Here is an 18,226-nt window from a genome sequence, read left to right as displayed (position 1 = left end):
AGGAAACTCCACTATATATATTACACACTCTAACTACTTGTTCTTGTAAGAGACAGTTTTATAAGTTTTTTAATTTGTTCATAACAGAGATGCTCAAGTTAAGTCTTGGCAGTTTTGAAATCATTTTCATAAAATACAGTTAGTTGGAAGAAAGTTTACTAGTGAGTCTTCCACTATTTCCTTCTCTACAGCTGGCTTAATTTTATCAGTGTTTGCTATGTTACTGTCTCTACAGTACCTTCAAAGGTTATTGACAAATATCTGATTCTCTTTCCCAACTAGAAGACATACACAAGAGATCATGAAAAACCCTGAATGTCCTCATTAGAAATGGGAGACTGAGTCTCCATTAAGAAACTTACACAGAGATTAAAATCCATCTAGTATGCTGCATTTCCACAATGAACTTTTCACCAGAATTTTAAACAGCACCACATCCATCACAGAGGTCTGTTACTTTAGCACATTGTAGATTTCAGTCACATTTCCAGCCACACTTTTATTATCAAATTTAACATTGCAATTCTAACACTTTACTTGTTGACAAGATTAATTCCTCACCTAATGGATCAATAGATTAATAGATTTTTAGGGTGAAAACAAAACACAGTGGTAACTTTTCACTAAGTTTTACCATATATTTCTTCATAAAATTCCTAGCCTCTTGTTAAGTTATATGTATTTTTTGGAAAAAAAATCACACACTATGATTCTATCTTTCAACATATGCCATCTGAGAGACAGAAAAACTGACTAATCAACTAAGAATTATCCTACAGTTTGCTCTTTCACTTCAGCTATTAGAGTTTAAGAACAAAATACATTAAAATATTTTTGTGAATGATTCAAATTGGTCTAGATAGAGCTTTCATCCTTGTATCCCCTTAAAGAAAAATGACAGTTGTTTTTTGTTGACCACTACAGTAGCACTGTACCTCCTTTACAGGAAGAGATACATTACCTGAGAACCCTGAAAGATTGTATTTTATCTAAAAAATAATAATAAAAAAGTTATATTCAGTTATTCCTCTATATAGTTCAGAATGCAAGCTATTTATCAAATATTTATATATTAAACATAAACAATAACATAAATATTTATATACACATTCCCATCATATACAGAGGAATAGCTCAAAAATATTTTTCCACAGAGGAGAAAGCTTTGAGTATAATTCTGAAAATAAGACTAAAAATATTCTTAAAAAGCACCCCCTGAGAAACACATACCAATTCTGAAAATTTCTTTCTTTAGTCTGTGCTGTATGTTCTAGAGGCCAGATATGTTCCATGCTTGAAAGACAACACTTCAAATCCCTCTTTCCAACACTGTAAACGTTTTTCCCTAAAAGACATGTCCTTGATATGCCACCTGTCAGCACTTGCCTACCCTTCGTAACAGACAATGCAGTGTGTAAGTTGAATCCAGTTCTCAACTGCCTTCTGTGGCATGAAGGTTTTTAAAGGATGATTTATCCTTCAGTAAGAAAAGACACAGTCAGAAAAACACTCAGAGGAGGGAGCTTGTAAATCCTGAAACACATCCTAGCCTCTGGATGGGAGACTTGCAGTGGGAAGTGGCTTTTTTGCCTTTTCTGGGATAGAAGTAAACAGTTGCTCTTTCATAACTGATTACGATATTCTGATATGATCAGATAGTATCAGATCAGATATTCTCTCTCTACATATATGATATCACATCAGATACCATATATTCTGATGTAACAGTCAGATATGATATTCTGAAAAATCATGCTGATCTGAGAGATCATGCTGATCTTGTACTGAGTTGTGTGCAGTGTTTAGAAATTAAAATCACACATTAAAATTCACCACAAGTTATTGTAACTTCAAAAAGTTTATCGTGCAAATGAATGGAAACATGTCATTGTCTAAACAGAAAGAATGGTAGATTGGACTTCCATGTCTAGTAAGAGAGACAGAGTTTGACAATGTTGAAAGTTACTTTAAAATGTAATAGAGAATATATGGAGAGTGTTTTGGCATTTGACTGGTAGAGCTTGGGAAGGAATAGAAAGAGACAAAAAAAAAAAAGTAGTATGTTTCTAAGGTGTGCTTCCCAATGGAAATTATTTTGTCCAGCAAACAGCCATGAAACTATCAGCAGAGAGTGTCTTCTGAGGAATGCATGAGATTAGACTATTTTTTTTGACAAAGCAGACTGAAAAAGAAGACACTTCAGAGGCCAAGAAGAAAGAGTATTAAGCTCATAAATGCATGTATAGAAAGCTTGAAGATGCTAGAACTCAAGGTACACATTCAAATTGAATAATCTCTTTGTGAAAATGTAAGGGTACAGAATTTATACGAACAATTAAATAAAAAGACACACCCCCGCAGGAATACTGACTCAGTGTAGTAACTGCATGGGCTTGGACCTGGAAATTAATTCAGTTTATGTTTAAGTTTATGCAGTATCTGTAGGATTTCTGGCTCATTTGCTGAAGAAATTAGAAGATATATAATAAAAGCAATTTTGCAAATGAAGTTCTGCAAATAGAGAAAAACTCATAATTAAGGCAACTGAATATTATTCCAGATAACTGAATTCTAATATAAATCTGAGCAAATAATTTACAATAGATTTTTCACCAAAGGCAAACAATTGTGTTCATTTTCTAGGTGCCAGCCCCGTATGAACCTGTAGCTAGAGTTCTCAATAGCTCTGAAAACCTTAGCTATACTTAAAATCAAGGGAGACTGTTTTAAACCGAGTCTATAAAAGTAACAAGCATTCTGAAAAATCACACCATAAGTACTTCCAGTTGAGTTCCAAAAAATAGATTTTCGGTGATTTTGGCCCAAATTTCTCTGTACATTAGATTCTTATCTATACAACTAGAATTGCAGCATCATTTTCACAAGTGTGTTTTGAGGATAAATTAATTAGTGTCTGTGAAGCACCCAGTAAGGCCATAAAAAAATCTCATGATGAAATTAGTATCTCAAAGGAACACAGAGCTTAGCTGAAGAGTGGTAAATAAGACATCAAACCCTACACTGAATGATAAGGATAAAAATGGAACTCTGAATACTTTCCATTCAGTGAATAGCATTCATTTTTCTCTTGAATGGAGCAGAGATCCTGTGGAAAAAAACCGCTATACAATCATGAGAAAGCCATTTGTAATTCATTACTCTGTTCTATATTTGATTCTGATTAATGTTTTCTTTTCCTAGTCACATGATTTTTCTTTTATTCCCATTTATAGTCCTTTTTTCACATGTGTTTTTTTTTTTTCCTAAGCAGAACATAATGTCAGCAAAATTGATTATAAAGAACTTTCCAACCTACCATGTTATAGTGCCTTCACAATTAGGCATAGAAAACTCAGTCATTCACGGTGATTTCACTTCATCTAAAAAAAAAATTTAAATGGGCAATTTTGATTGCAGTATTTGTCTCATGTCCTCTGTCAGCAGTACCCACTTATTGCAGTTGTGTTGGCTACAAACTTATCAGTACGCTGCAGATGGAGAAGTACACCACAGTTCTTCCACTTAGTGATGGAGCCCAGCCTGCAGCAGTGGTACAGCACAGGCCCTGTCTGCTTGACGTTCTGCTGCAAAAGAGGGCAGTCTGGAAGAAACTGCAGGCCACATGACTGACCACGACAATGCAGCCAACAAGTCTTACCTCCGCCACCTATGCCTTAAAGGATTAAATCATACTCTGAGGTTGCATGGTAGTCTGTTTAGAGAGTATACCATTCATAACCAAGAACTCCTGAAAGCCACCTGCTTAATAGTGCACATTTCTGGATAGAAAGGAAAGTCACAGAGATCCAGACTGCTCGTGGGCAGGATGTAGTAGTCTTAATGCAAGTCAAAAGCACTGTCTGTTTTACAATATATGTATTGGACAAGCTGTAAATGACACTGATCTGGCATTTCCTAGATATCCCTGCACTAACCCAGAACTTGGTCCAAGAGAGGAAACTAAACCACAAGTAGAGAAGATCTGGCAATTAGGATGCAGCAGCACAGCAAGCAATTTGTCTGTCTTTAGGATTATGTACTGGGCTACGTGTCTACGATGCCACAGAATTAAAATTAAATGCACTTTATGATGCTGTGGTGTTCTTTGTTAACTATAAAGACTAAAATAATGTATCTAGTCATACAAAAAATTACTCATTAAAATACAGCAGTCTCAAATTAATATGCATACATCAATAATTATGCTCTTGTAACTTTGATGGAACTTGCACATGATGTTCATTACTATTCAGTGTCAGAGCAAAGATTAACATGGTGAAATAATACAAAACATCTCAACTAACAGGATTTAGAACAAATCTGTAAATCACACTCAGTTACAAACAAGAAACACATCACAATGCATATAATGACATTAAAACATGTTTTAAGTTGTCAATACCGGAACTTTCTGCAGTTGAGCCCGTGCAAGAACATCCAAATGCCTGAAGTGCTACCATATACTCTAGATTTTATTGAATGGTTTGAGTTGAAAGGGATCTTAAAGATCATCTCGTTCCAAAGTTCTAGTTTTAGCAGGATGTTAGGTTCCCAGGCACAATCCCTATGAATCTTACAGCCTACTGATGTCAGAATGATTGTGAAGTGGGGGACTAGGGAGAGGAGATAGAAGCCTTTGCCCATTGACACTTAGAACCTCATAAAAAACCCTTGTCCAAATATAACAGTACATTAACACTAACAAAGGGTAGACAAATAATTATTACATTATCAACTCAAGAGAAAATCTTAATGGTATGATCAATTGCTACTGCAAGGCAGCCAGGATGTTCAGAAGATACCTACCTAGTCTGCTCAGTGAACAATAACTTATGAACGTAAGGGATGTGTTTTGTTTCTTGGATGATATTAATTAAAGTTTTATTTGAACTGAATCATAAGGGAGTCATATAACTTCAGTGCAAGACCAAGAAACATACCGTCCACTAATCATTTTCAAAGCACATTAACTAATGGTAATTAATCATATGCTCATATGTTTGCCACTTGCACATGAAGCCCTAGGTAAAACAGGCTTTTTTATTATTATTATTATTATTTATTACAGTCCTTTTATTTACATTAATGCTAATGAAAGCACTTTCAGAAATCAGATTCAGCTTACAAAAAGAAATAGGACACTGCATGAAAATACATTTTGATTTCTTGACAAATTAAAAACAGAAATAATTTTCAATAACTGATGCTTGTATTCTGTATTCTAACAGTTAAACTGCTTTGCTACTTACCAGACCCTCACTGGGCATAATGCTGGTGAGATGAACTACCTCAAGATGTGCTGACTGTGACACCAGAGAATCAGATGAGAGTGAAATGATGTGGTCACAAATTCCAGACAAGGTTTTACACTATGAAGAAAAACAAGTCAATATAGTTACTTATATTCAACTGCAACTACTGGCAAAGAAGTTCTTCTTCTGAGAACTATCTGAGAATAAACAGATCATTTATTTCTTAGCATTGAGAAACCTACAGGTTGTCAAGGAGCTGGAAAGTCAAGGATGAGAGCTTAAGTGAACAGAAAACATCCATGTCAATAAAATATACACGCATGTGCAGCTCTTTTGACCAAAATATTTTATTATGCACTGAGAACATCTAAATACCTGAATTAACTTCTCCACCCTGACTGTATGCAGTTAAAAAAAAAAAAAAAAAAAAAAAGCCTGATGAACTTCAACTCATCTGTTGTCATGATGTACCACTACAAATAAAATGGAAGTAGAGTGAAACAGACAAAATAAATGCCTTATACACCAACTTAATAAGCTATTTTGGTTACCAAATAATCAGAGAAATTCCATGAACAATGGTAACTCAATGAATTTTGCATTTTACAACTTAGGTCTTTCCTTTGTTTAAAATAATACTGGCAGAAACAGTGCCTGAAATAGTATTCTTACGCATCTTCAAACACATCCTTTAACTGATATTCTAGGTCAATGTAACAACGTAATAATTTTATGCTATGATGCCTTCCAGCTAAAGATCTCAAAACCTTAATGTGAATCCACATAAACACCTTCCAAGTAGGAACTGTAGTGCATCAATGGTAACAGTGATAGTGGCAGATTAAACCTATTCATCAAAGCCAAACAACAAGGCTGTGGATCAGAAAGAAATTCATCTGGACTCTCAGAGAATTTTCATGTGTAAAGATTTATTCCCATGTTTGCATGTGTTTCTTAAAGTGCTCCTTCAAAAAGAATATACCTAAAAATATTTGAAACTAATCTGAAAGCATTAATTTAGATGAATTCTAGAATGGTCTTCCCGTCAAAGTTACACTGTATGCATCTATTTTCCTTCGGGGGCTATACTCTCGTTTTCACTAATTATTGCAAATGGTAGTGAAATCCCTTAAGGGAAGTTTTGTTTCAGGCATTTGCAAAACCATGAGGATTTCTAATATCTCATTTGACACTATACATATAAGTTAAACAAATAAAGTTGTCACAATGAATAAATTAACTGACTGAATTTATACATAATATTTCAACTCACTGTATAGTTACTCATCTGGAAAGTTAAGTACAGCTCTGGAGTACTGGATGTGGCATTTGCATTTTGTACCAGATGCAAGCAAAGCCTCACATTCAGGTATGCATGACTGCAGCTAAAGGTCACCAGAATAACAGGAACATTTCTAGCAGTTTCAGCTCTGGGCCAGAAACTGTAAACGAAACTTTAGGTCTTGTCTTCTCCCACCACAGATATGGAAACTGGCTGGCTCAAAAATATATTTTACTGCTACATACCACCTGACGGCTGGTCTGGCTGTGTGGATATACTTTCAGCCTCCTTTTGAATTACAATCATATCCAAAGATTATTTTGATTTCAAACTAAGGCAATCTCTTAGGCTTTGACATCTTTTTAACATCATACACACAGATGTGATGCAGACTAAATCCACAGACAACGCAATCTACTTTCTCATGTTTTATAATTTTACAGTTGTCACCGGCAAATACTTTCTCAGTAAATAAACTTTGGAACTAAATAAAAAAGTTTAATCTTATGGATCTTTAACATCTCACCACTATTCAGAAAGTTATTGAAAGCTGATGTAGGAGATTAGCAGCAGCGAAATACTCAATAATAATATATTGGAATAATTAAAAATACCAGTTTGCTGTAAAAGTAGTACAGCAGATACAAGACAGACCTGACATCAGTTACAAATAATGTAAAGGCTGAGACAGTCTTGATGGAAACAACTGAGGAGAATTCATGAATAACAGCACAGGGACTGGAACTAACATTTGATCTAACACTGTCAATGTGAGGAGACACATTAGCATATGTTAAAGTATTTTTAGTGTAAAAGAATAGCAAGCACTGAAATCCTATGTACTAGTTCCAAAAACACCACGAAACCATGTTCATACTCTCCAGATTGTGCAATACCACTGAACTTAAGAAAATCTCAAACAAAAATGGGTGCTTCATGAAGCTCAGTACTTGATGCAGTAGAACTCTACATACATTTTTACAGGCTGTCTAAAACTATTTATTACACTCCTGCAATGTGCCATGACAAGAGCAGAATCTCTAAGACAGCACTAAGTCTTAAACAAACCACAGAAACTTGTATGTCACAAAAATATTTAACTATGGCAGCTACTGCTAGGTTTGTACAAAGAATTTAAGTTCATGACCTGCATTTACTGCAGAGAGAAAGAGCACCTAGCAGGTTGGCATTTTTAATTATCATAGGTGTACTGTATATATATACATATAGAACTGACAGAGTCCTATAAAACCTATTTTGCTGGGCAGACATCCAGACAAAAGAAACCTGACTCTCAGACATACGCTGTTGCTTGTTAATTGATCCTGAAAACTACTCCTTCATAATTTATCTTTTCCCATAATACCCGAGCTGCAGAGCAGACACAGTCTACTCATATGACTTGTGCAATCACATCATCTGAGCATACACATGCCTAGTGTGGAGCTCCTCCAAAAAAATCTACACTTCAGTGAAGCTTTCTGGTGACTGATGAAGAAAGTCAGTCCTGGATCATTGGTTTATACATCTGCCTTCACTACTCTACTCTATCTGTCATAATATCTTTCAGAATTAAACCAAAGTTACACGTGGTGTGGAGTTACAGATCCTTTGTCCTATAAATGTAAAATTTTACTTCAGAGTATCACAATTATTTTTCTGGAGCATTTTCTTTTATTTAATTTTGCTGATTATTTTTAAGAAATAAAATAAAACCATAAAGGGAATCAACAATTTACAAAGCTCATTCTCTAATTCAGTATCCTTAATTTTTATTTTATTTTTTTAAGATCCTGTGAGAAATATGGTGATTCTTCTCACTCCACTTCAGAGTTATAATGAACAGGCTGATTTTCAGAGCCTGGATGCTCTGTATTGGGTAGCTCCAGGTAATTTTGCTCAGGCTACAGTGAGTTCTACTGCCTTGGGATCCAGGCTCCTTAGGGCTCATCACACTTTCATTGCTAAGCCTAGAAAAGACTTATAACTGAAACTTTTCTCTCCTTTTCTACCTTTTCAGGCTTCTATCCAGAACAGGTAAAGTCAAAAGTAACATTCCTGATAAAAATGGAGTTCTAGCTGTTGTATACAGTTAGAATTACAAGTCATGGGTTAAAAGATGTTTGTATGTATATAAATATACACTCCAAATCCCAGAAGGTTTCAGGTGCTTTTAGAAGTTCTTTTCAGAATCAGGTTTGCAATAGTAAGCTTTTTTTTTCCTGAAAGTCACTGCATGCTTTCAGAATTTAACAGCACATCAATGTTTTATGACAAATTTTAATCCCTGCTGGAAGCAGAGTATGTGTAAAAGGGTTTAAAAAAAAAAAAAAAAAAAAGAGTCAGGCACTTGGTTAGAGCTTGTCAAAAGCTTATCTGAACTTGTAAATCCTTTGAGATTTCCCTTTAACAATACATTTTAACTCTATCTCACTGTCAGTATAAGCTTTCTGTGCTGGTACCATGAAAATATAAAGTATTTGCACTTAAAGGCCAATATCCAATCAATAACTTTGCATGAGATACTTCAATTTCTCTTGAGTCATTAGATTTTTAGAGTGCTGAAGGCTCTTACAGTGTTCTCAGTCTGACAACCAATGAAATTAGTAATGCAATAGGTGATGGATCCATTGATGGAGTTCCACATCAGCAATCCTAGTAAGACTACTACACTTCTAAGAATGCACCATCTCAGAGTACCATGAAGCTTCTAAAACAACCTGAGAACAATAATTTGCAATTAACTGCAGGTATGACAAAGAGCATTCCTCCGGGGAACTGTGTGAAGGGGGGCTAAGAGGATATCCAGTAGGATAGTAGGACTAGAGAATACCAAAGTAGAATACAGAGATTACTTACCACATGAAGAATTTTATTTTCTGTTTCATACACTGTACAATCCTGTGGTAAAATAAAATAACATAAAAAATAAATAATTAAAGCAACAATTAACTTTATTTAAAATCTATTAAGAAAAACATGCTTTATGCTTATAGCTCTCTCTTACAGATTTACCTGTAAAGACAAACAAGCTCTTTAGTTGTGTCCAAATGATTATTTCACAAAAGTAACCATACTTCTCTTGTGGCTAAGCTCCAGGATCTGTTTTTCCATTTATAGTAAGGAAAATCCTGTGCTCAATACCAACAATAATATACATGTAAACCAGGGGGACGGATTTGTGACAGCAAGAAAAAAATAACGGAATATAATTTATCTGGCATGCTGGAAATTCACTGATAATCAGAGCGAGAGAGACATTGCCTGGCCTTGCCAGGCGGAACACCAGCTAGTGGTTGTACAGGTTGTGTAGGGTGCAGCCATGTCAAAACTACAACTAGGTAGGCTGTTATAAGGCATGGGAAGGAAGAGTAAATGAATATATTGTAAATTACAACATAGTGTGTCCACTTTGCAAGTTTTCTTAAGGATAATAAATCCTAGCACACCATAAATTCAGTCATTAGTCCGTTAACTCACATTTTTATTTAACAGAATTTCAGGTGGCTAGAACAGTACTTGCTTTTTTGAAGCTTTTTCCTAAGAGATCTACCACCTCTACTGTTATTTAATGTTTGATGATTTTTTCAAAAAGATCCTGTATTGCAAGACAGAGTCACGGCAAGACAGTATTGAACCCTTTGCTACAGAAGTGGGCCCAAATGCTCTGAGGCAGCTCTAATTCACCTTTCTCCTGCCCGTCGGCACCCTGAAAAGCCACCCCAGCCCTCAAGATGTGTTTTAGTAAAAAATTAAAAGGAGCATAAAGAAAACACAAGTTGGCCAGGCAGTGTGAGGAGAAAATAGAAATTCCTGGAACTCCCCCCAAACCTCGTCACCTCTGAGGGCAGCCGCAGCCAAGCCCGTGGCCCTGGCGGCCCCAGCTCCAGAACCTTCCGCCGCTTGCCTGAGGCACGCAGCCCACCAGGCTCCTACATGGTGGGCACCCGCCTGTGATGCCTACCTGCCGTGTCAATGGGGTGCTTTTATGTAAGAAAATTAACACAGTTAAGTGCAGAGGCCACGTCCAGCTCGTGAGCCTGCTCCTGTGGGGCACTGCATCAAGGAAGGACTCCCTCAGTGCACCCGAGGCTGCTGCAGGGCAGCTTCAGGCTGAGCAAAACCCACAGCCCAGCGCACAGACCCAGAGCACAACCGACTGCCTCAGCCTCAAATCAAAGCATCAAGTTCATCTTCGAGGATGGGCACATCTGAAGAGAAATTAATTTCTAAGTGAAGACTGTTTTCAAAATATTGTCACGGAATAAAAGTTAAAACCAGATCATGAGTGCCAAGAAACACAGAATTTATATTAGCATTTCATGGTCAAGCATCCCTTTGATGTTTCTTCTGTATTCATACAGTTATTTTCTTCAGCACAAAAAAAGATTTCAATTAGTCAGTTCGGTTGGCATTGCCCAGGGCAGTTTTCCCTACAACTTGTACACACTTCAAACAGCATATCCACCATCTCCTTTAACCCCTCAAGTACCAAGAGAAACAAATGATCACAGGACAGCTTATAGCTTGACTTCAGAGCTAATGGTCCTATCTAAATTATTCCTTTAATTTCTGTGCTAGAAACACAATATGAGCTTAATTCTGAACAGGCTTAATTAGTTCAGGTCAAAGACTTGCATAGTAAAACTGAAATTTTACTGTTTTGTAGAGCAGAATTAATGTTAGCTATACTTAGGTTGCACATTCAAGATTAAATTAGCATTAAAAATGTTAATGGTTTTGGGATTCCTTCCAAATTCTATGCATATTGACTTTTTTTTTTTTTTTTTTAATATACATCAGACTATTTTAACTGAGAGGTTAAAAGCACTTGTGATATTATACTAAAAATATTATGATATGTAGGACAATATTCTTCTGTGTTTTTTTGTGTGTGTTTTTTATATATATATATATATATATATATATTTAGAAAATAAATATCACTTCTTGTCATATTCTTTCTCTGTCCTGCATAAACAAGAGGAGGTTAAAAAATTGTGTTTTTTATAAAATTATTTTTTATTTTTATTTAGTGTTTAAAAACTTTTTAAAAATAGTAGCTGCATTCTATTTCTCTAATAGCTGCATTCTATTTCTTTACTGTAAAACAGCAAAATAAAGGAACTGCAAAATAGTCACAGCAACAGTATTACATAAAAGCCAGCTTCTGCACTGTCCAGAACATCCTATCTTTCAAAGGTACAGGACACCTTCACAACTCTGATAAGGTAAAAGAGCATGTTTCTGAATACTGATAAAGAAAAAAAAATAATAAGACTCAGATACAACATTCATAATTTTAGTTTACAATTCTGAAAGTGATTGCAAGTACTGCTGAAATTTCCAGATACTGTAAAGAATATTTTATGACATGTCTTGAGGACAATTAACACACAGAAGTACTTACACATGTAAAATATTTAGTTCATTATGTTAGCACAATAAAGCAGCATGAGTTAACTCAAAAAAAAAAAAAAAACACAAAAGAAACCTTATGATGGAGCAGGTCTGAAAAGAACTTAAAACTTTGTATTTGCCAGTTGAATGCCACTTCCCAATATTACACTTCAGTAGAGACCTACTGCAGTCTGACAAAATGATATTTAAAATATGTTGCTTGCATACATAGCATTGAACACTTCTGGAATTCACACATTAAAAAGAATGAGACTGTCTTAAATTAGGTAAATACAGCCTGGTAAAGACACTAGAGTAACTCATTTTACCTGGTTTAATTAGTAAAGACTTGATCATAATCTGCATTTAGACAACAGTGAACAGATGTTTGATAACAGAATGTTCTTCTGCAAGCAAGAGCATAACAAGATTGAGGGGCTGAAATCTCAAATCTGTGAAGTTCAAACTGAAAATAACACTCATGTTTTTAAGGGCAGTTGCTGAATCACAGAATAATTCAGGTGGAAGGGACTCTGAAGGTTATCTAGTCCAACCACCTGCTCAAAGAAGAGCTAATTTCAAAGTTAGACCAGGTACAGGAAACTTCTAAAAACCATTTTTCCATCAATTGCAATGTGAACTAGATAGCTTTAAAAACATACGCATCATCCTAAACATAAAGTATTTGACTAAAAGCAGGGAAAAAATCTGTGATATGATATCTTTATCTCAGAGAGGTTGATTAAACATGACATGTGGAAAACAAACAAAAAGTATTTGGCTGTTATTGAAAAAAAATAGCTCAAGTTGTGCTGACGTTCTTTGGTAAGAACTTTTTTGTTTAGAGAATGTTTGCTTCTATTGAAGAATCTATCACAGATTTAAACATCTTTGAAATTATCAGGAAAAAATAGTCTGAAAACAGCTTCCAGTAGAACAAGTGAACACTTTCTACTCAAGGAAAAATTAACCACTGGCTACATTTTAATAACAAAATCCCTAACCTGTTATCTCCCAGTTCCTCCAACATAGCCACAATTCTGTATCAAAACCAAATCCAAACTCTGTTAAATTAATCTGATGAATTCATTTTCAGAACAAAAATAAGAGTTATTCTGCTTTAACACTAAAGTTATACTTCAAAACTTAGTCTACAGAGAGCTGAAATTTTAAAATACTCATCATACTTTTATGAACATTATCATCAACACATTTTAATGGATCATTGGACCTCAAAATCAGTGCCTCAAAGTTTATGTAGTTTTTTACATAATGCTATTCTTTTTCCTACTTATTTTAGTGAAAGGGGGATTGTGAGGGATAAGAAAACTGAACAGGTGTAAAACTAGAGAAGATCCATTTTCTTATAGCCAGTGTGAGAAGATACTATTTACAGATGAACAAATGGCTGATGACTCATCATAGCACTTACATGGCATGTAAATAATAATACCCAATGTTGCAATGCTTGTTTTTTGTTTAAACTTTGAATGAAAATCTTATTTCACACTTACACAAAAATTATGACCTAACATCTAGAAAATTTATTTCCTCCTTACATCCAAGATTATGACACTAAGATATGTACAGTACATCCTAGCAAGAAAATACATAAGGATTGTCTGTATTAAACTCAGATTACACAGTTATGTCCACTACTTAACGGGAAGTTCACCTTGAATGGCAGCTGTAAATAATACACACAAAGCATGTTAATTTTGCACAAAATATATCTTCAGGTTGAAAACATTCCTCACTCACCTAATGTGCTAAATGCATGGCCTTTGCTGCTGCTTTCACACTGATTAGATATCTAAAACTTATTCATTAAAAAAAAAAAAGTATCACAAAGGATCTGAGATCTAGGTTTCTACTAGTTATGTCTTTCTATTAGTTATGCCTTTGAATTCATATTTATTCATATTTTATCCTACAGTTAAGACCACAGTTTTGGTTTAGGTGAGACACATTTGTTTTCACACATTAAAATAAATTTTCCTCAAATTTAGTAACAACAAAACCGTCTCCATAAGAATGATGCTGCTTTATAAAAACAAGTTAATAGATGGCTATTAAAAAATAAAGATCTGAAAATAAGATAAGGAAAAGATAAAACTTGACTTGACTTGTAACTGATCTGAAGAAGTAACTAAACATTTTTCATTTTGGAATGTATTGGAGTTTACAGTAAAAGACAGATTGTTTTTAAGTTGTCAAAAGAAGGACAGCTTTTGCAGTGGAGTAGAATTGAAGGAAAAAACAAACCTCAAACTATTGCTAGCAGAAAACTGAATTTCATCTGCCAAAACCAATCAAATGAATGGCAGAAATGAAGACAGCAATTCAAAATTATATGATTTCCACCAAGTCCATAGGGAAAAATCAAACTCAAACAAAACGCAGTATCAGCTGAAGGATGAAATCAGAATCCAAACTTTTTGTATTGTAGAGAAGTTCATTTTGCTTAGTCTGTAAATCAAAAATAGTATAGTGTTATAAACACCTTGTAAGAGAAAGCTTAATAAAGATACATAAATAATTAAATGTCTACATAGGAATTTGTAAACCAGGAAAAGAGAAGAAGGATCTTTGTTTTCCACTGCAAAAATGCATAAAGGACAAAAATTCTTAAAAGGAAAGAAAGCTAAATATTAGAAATTAAGGATAATATTGTAAAAGACAAAGACTGCTATTTTTTTCTTAGCCTTAGTTAGAAAATACAAATTCAAAATATGCTGTTTTTTGTTGTTGTTGTTGTTGTTGTTGTTTGTTTGTTTGTTTTGTTTTTGTTTTCCTTAAGAACTAAAACAAAACAGAAAAAGTAGTCTGCAGTATGCCACTACCTCTGGAAGCCTTTGTAACTAAACAAGTTCTATGACTAGTCTACGATGAGGCTACATGGAAAAGTTTGCCAGCATACAACAGAGGGAGGCAATGAAGCCCTTCTTTCTTCTTGCTTCCCCTCCTACACTCTTCATCTTCCCCTTTGCTTCATTCTAAGACAGTCCTTATCTGTTCTTTAACCTCTCCACATATCCCAGTAACACTATTTTGTCTCATCATTTTTTTTTAACAACTCACAAGAAGGGACGTTGAGTGTAAAACACTGCAAAATGAATTTACACTCAGCCTTTATGTACCTATTCTTACTTCAAGAATATGTACCTATTTTTATGTACTTTTCTTACTTCAGCAGACACTGTCAGAGACTAATATTATTTACATACTGTATCAATCTATCCAGACAGATGAGGATAGCCAAGTCTAAAATCTTCCCATCACTCCCACAAAAAGAGAGAATATACAAGGAACAGAAAGATAAGGCTAAAACATATTTTTTTCTACTGAAGTAAAAGCTTAACAATGCTTTTACTATGTCGATTTTAAGCAAGGGGACTCAGAAACAGTGGAAGATAACCACTCCTACCTGTTGCACAATGGTTGTTAATTCCAGGCACAGTTGAACAATGTTGTTTTTCAGCAGTGAGTATTCTGTCACACTGACAAATGGAGACCTGTGAGAAGAAAAGAATAGCTTTACATAGCGTTAAGGATAAATCATGTTTACAGTATAAGCAATGGTAAATAGTATAACAGATTAATGGTTAGTAAATTCATTTTCATAAAGGCAAATGTGATCAGGTCAGTTAATTGTTCTATGGCTTAGTCCAAAAAAGTCTTGAAATCATGAATATATTTTTCAGTAATACAGTCTATGGTTTTTGGAGTCTCTGTGGGCATTTAGAAGATATATGTAATACTGAGATCAGGTCTACACCACAGAAGTGTGAATCACCTAACCACGACAATATCCAGCAGCAAATCACACAACTTTTTAAAAATATGCCTTTGAAACAAGAAACAGTGTTGGCAGGAAGGATGTAAAGTGGATTTTGGCCAGAACACCAGCAGTTATCATTCTTAAGGATGGTGAGATATGAGCTTCCAAAAAAAAAAAAAAAAAAAAAAAAAAAAGTTGAGATTTCTCGTGTATTGTTCATTAAAAAGACGACATTTCTAGAATGACATAGAATGACATCACTCTTCAGCAGCAGTTAGCACCTTAATTCTGAGAGCAAAGTAATGCATACTTAGTCATTAACAGCTTCCTTCACACTAGGATTTTCTGTAGGCTTTCCAAATTCTAGCTGAATCTGACCTCATTTGAATTTACAAGAACTGACAAGGTCATAGCCCAAGAGAATATGACTGCTGGCATTAGGTTAGGAAGATGTCACCAGGATTATATAAATCCTGTGAAGGAGGGTGATTCACTCTCACTATGATTTCTAAGGTGCCATTTATACATTCAAGAGCAGTCAGATTCCAGATAAATCTCTCCATTGCTATAACTCTACAAAACTGAAACAAAACATAAATTTCATGATGTCATTTTATGTTTTGGTTTCTGTCTTCCTACAGCCAAAATTTTAACTACATTTATCTGGAGCATTACTCGTCATCAATTCAAATTCTCAAATTCTTGCTAGAAACTCCAATAAGAATTTTTTTCTTTCCTGACTAAGCAAGTAAGATAATATACTTTTAATATTCTTAATTGATTAACTTAACTCCAGCTTATTTTGTGTCCTTTTGATGAAAGAAAGACTGTTCAAATTCTATGATCTTTTCTTCCTCATCCTCCTTTCTGAAATTACCAATAATGGGCAACCATTTACAACAGTAAGATGTCAATTTTTGCAGAAAATACTATCAAACTGAAAGGAGTATGAACAAATAAATAGAGAATAATTTATCACCCTCCTAAGAGAAAAGGGTTCTACATTTTGCCTCTGATATTTTTGAAATTTGCACATCAAAATTCACAGCTAGAATTAGCAGAACTGACATTTTAATATTAGAACAAAAGGGTACAAGAACAAACTAAAAAATCAAAATCAAAATCAAAATCAAAAAGAGGAATTATTGTCATGGGTAGAGGATCAAGGCAGAGTAAATTACCTGTCCAGCCAGGCTAGTAAGTTCTTGGCAGCACCAATCAGGTCAACTACAGAGGTAAGAAAATCATTTGGCAGTCGTCTGGAGGCCCTGCCATCATAATGGCCACTCCTCCTTCTACCCGTTATAAAGTTCTGAAGATTTTTGGCTGAGGCATTCAGCTTGTGAGAGAGAGTTCTCAGGTTTTCAGTCTCCAAACCATAGTTCTGAGGGGAAAGAAGAAAACAGACAATCAAATGAAACAGGGTGTTGTAAACTATGTGAAGGGAACCGTGAGGTGAAACCGGCACGTGGCTGAAAGGATCACAGATCTGTGGATGCCTGGTGTCAGACCAGCAACAGGCCGCTTTGTTTAAAGCCCACCCAAGCCTCTTGGTCCCACCACACAGGGTCCCACTCAGATTAGCGTTATTCCCCCTACTAACTTGTAATGACTTCACCTTAGCAGTGCTCTGCTACTACTTATACTGTGAATAAGGTTAAAAACCTTAAAAACCTTAGGGAGTCCTAGCGACAGGCTTTTATGGGGTAATTCCTTGCTGAACTTTGCTGCTGTTGGTGAACAGCTGTCACACCACACGCAACATAACATGCAAACGGTCAGGTCACATCAGACCAAAGATGTGGTACTCCTGTCGCCAGTGAATGCCTAGGGACAAATCTGAGAAAAGAGCAGGCGTGTAGTCAACGTGCGAGTGGTTCAGAGACTTCAGGCAAGATAGCGCCTTCATACTTAATAGTTCTTAATGGATCTTCTTCCACTGTTATCATTCTGACTGTTTTTGTTTTGTTTTTGTTTGCTTTTAATTTACAACTTTTCGCATTTTTATTTTTTTTTCCCTTTATGAAGGGACTTCAGCTCAAATAGAGTAACTAATTAACTCGGATTCACATAGAAAGTCTCAGGCTGAACTGAAACAGGATCTCTTGCTGCCACAACAGGATGTAGCATGGGAAAGATTTTAATGAGCACTTAAACAAAATCAACTTTCACAGTATGAATTGATTGCCCACTATTAATTTCAACTATGCATATGTTATAGAGGATGACTGTTCATCAATACTGCATATTAATTTTTCTGCCTCAACTTCTTCCTCAAAACTGAGGATAACGAACAACAAACAAATATGCTATCTTGCTGAATGCTGATGTGGATATATGTACCAAAAAGATTAAATATTTCCAACGCCAAAAAGGGAAAATTGTATGGAAGTCAAACAAAACACAAACGAACAGTAGGTAAAGTTGTTTTCTGAGTTTGGACCAGTTCTGGCCGGTGCATAGGCCCTTGCCTTCTATGCCAGCCACTCTCCCTCTCAAAGTTCACTCTGA

At 35.2% G+C, this 18,226-nt stretch overlaps 1 protein-coding gene across 1 annotated transcript in view; it reads right to left on the bottom strand.

The window, feature by feature from the left end:
* Window positions 1-18,226, bottom strand: part of LOC309883200 (connector enhancer of kinase suppressor of ras 2-like) — a 176,665-nt gene that overhangs the window by 79,324 nt on the left and 79,115 nt on the right. Inside the window, exons 4-7 of the mRNA XM_082771099.1 lie at window positions 16,897-17,099; window positions 15,362-15,449; window positions 9,394-9,435; window positions 5,250-5,369 (exon numbers count right to left, since the gene is read on the bottom strand). Coding sequence (XP_082627225.1) covers window positions 5,250-5,369; window positions 9,394-9,435; window positions 15,362-15,449; window positions 16,897-17,099 — 453 coding nt within the window. The remainder of the gene's footprint in view (window positions 1-5,249; window positions 5,370-9,393; window positions 9,436-15,361; window positions 15,450-16,896; window positions 17,100-18,226) is intronic.

This window comes from Aythya marila (genome assembly GCF_965140915.1).
Source record: "Aythya marila genome assembly, chromosome: 13".
Lineage (NCBI taxonomy): Eukaryota > Metazoa > Chordata > Aves > Anseriformes > Anatidae > Aythya > Aythya marila.
The sequence above is the reverse complement of the archived record's forward strand: the minus strand, read 5'-3'. Positions and strand labels throughout refer to the sequence as shown.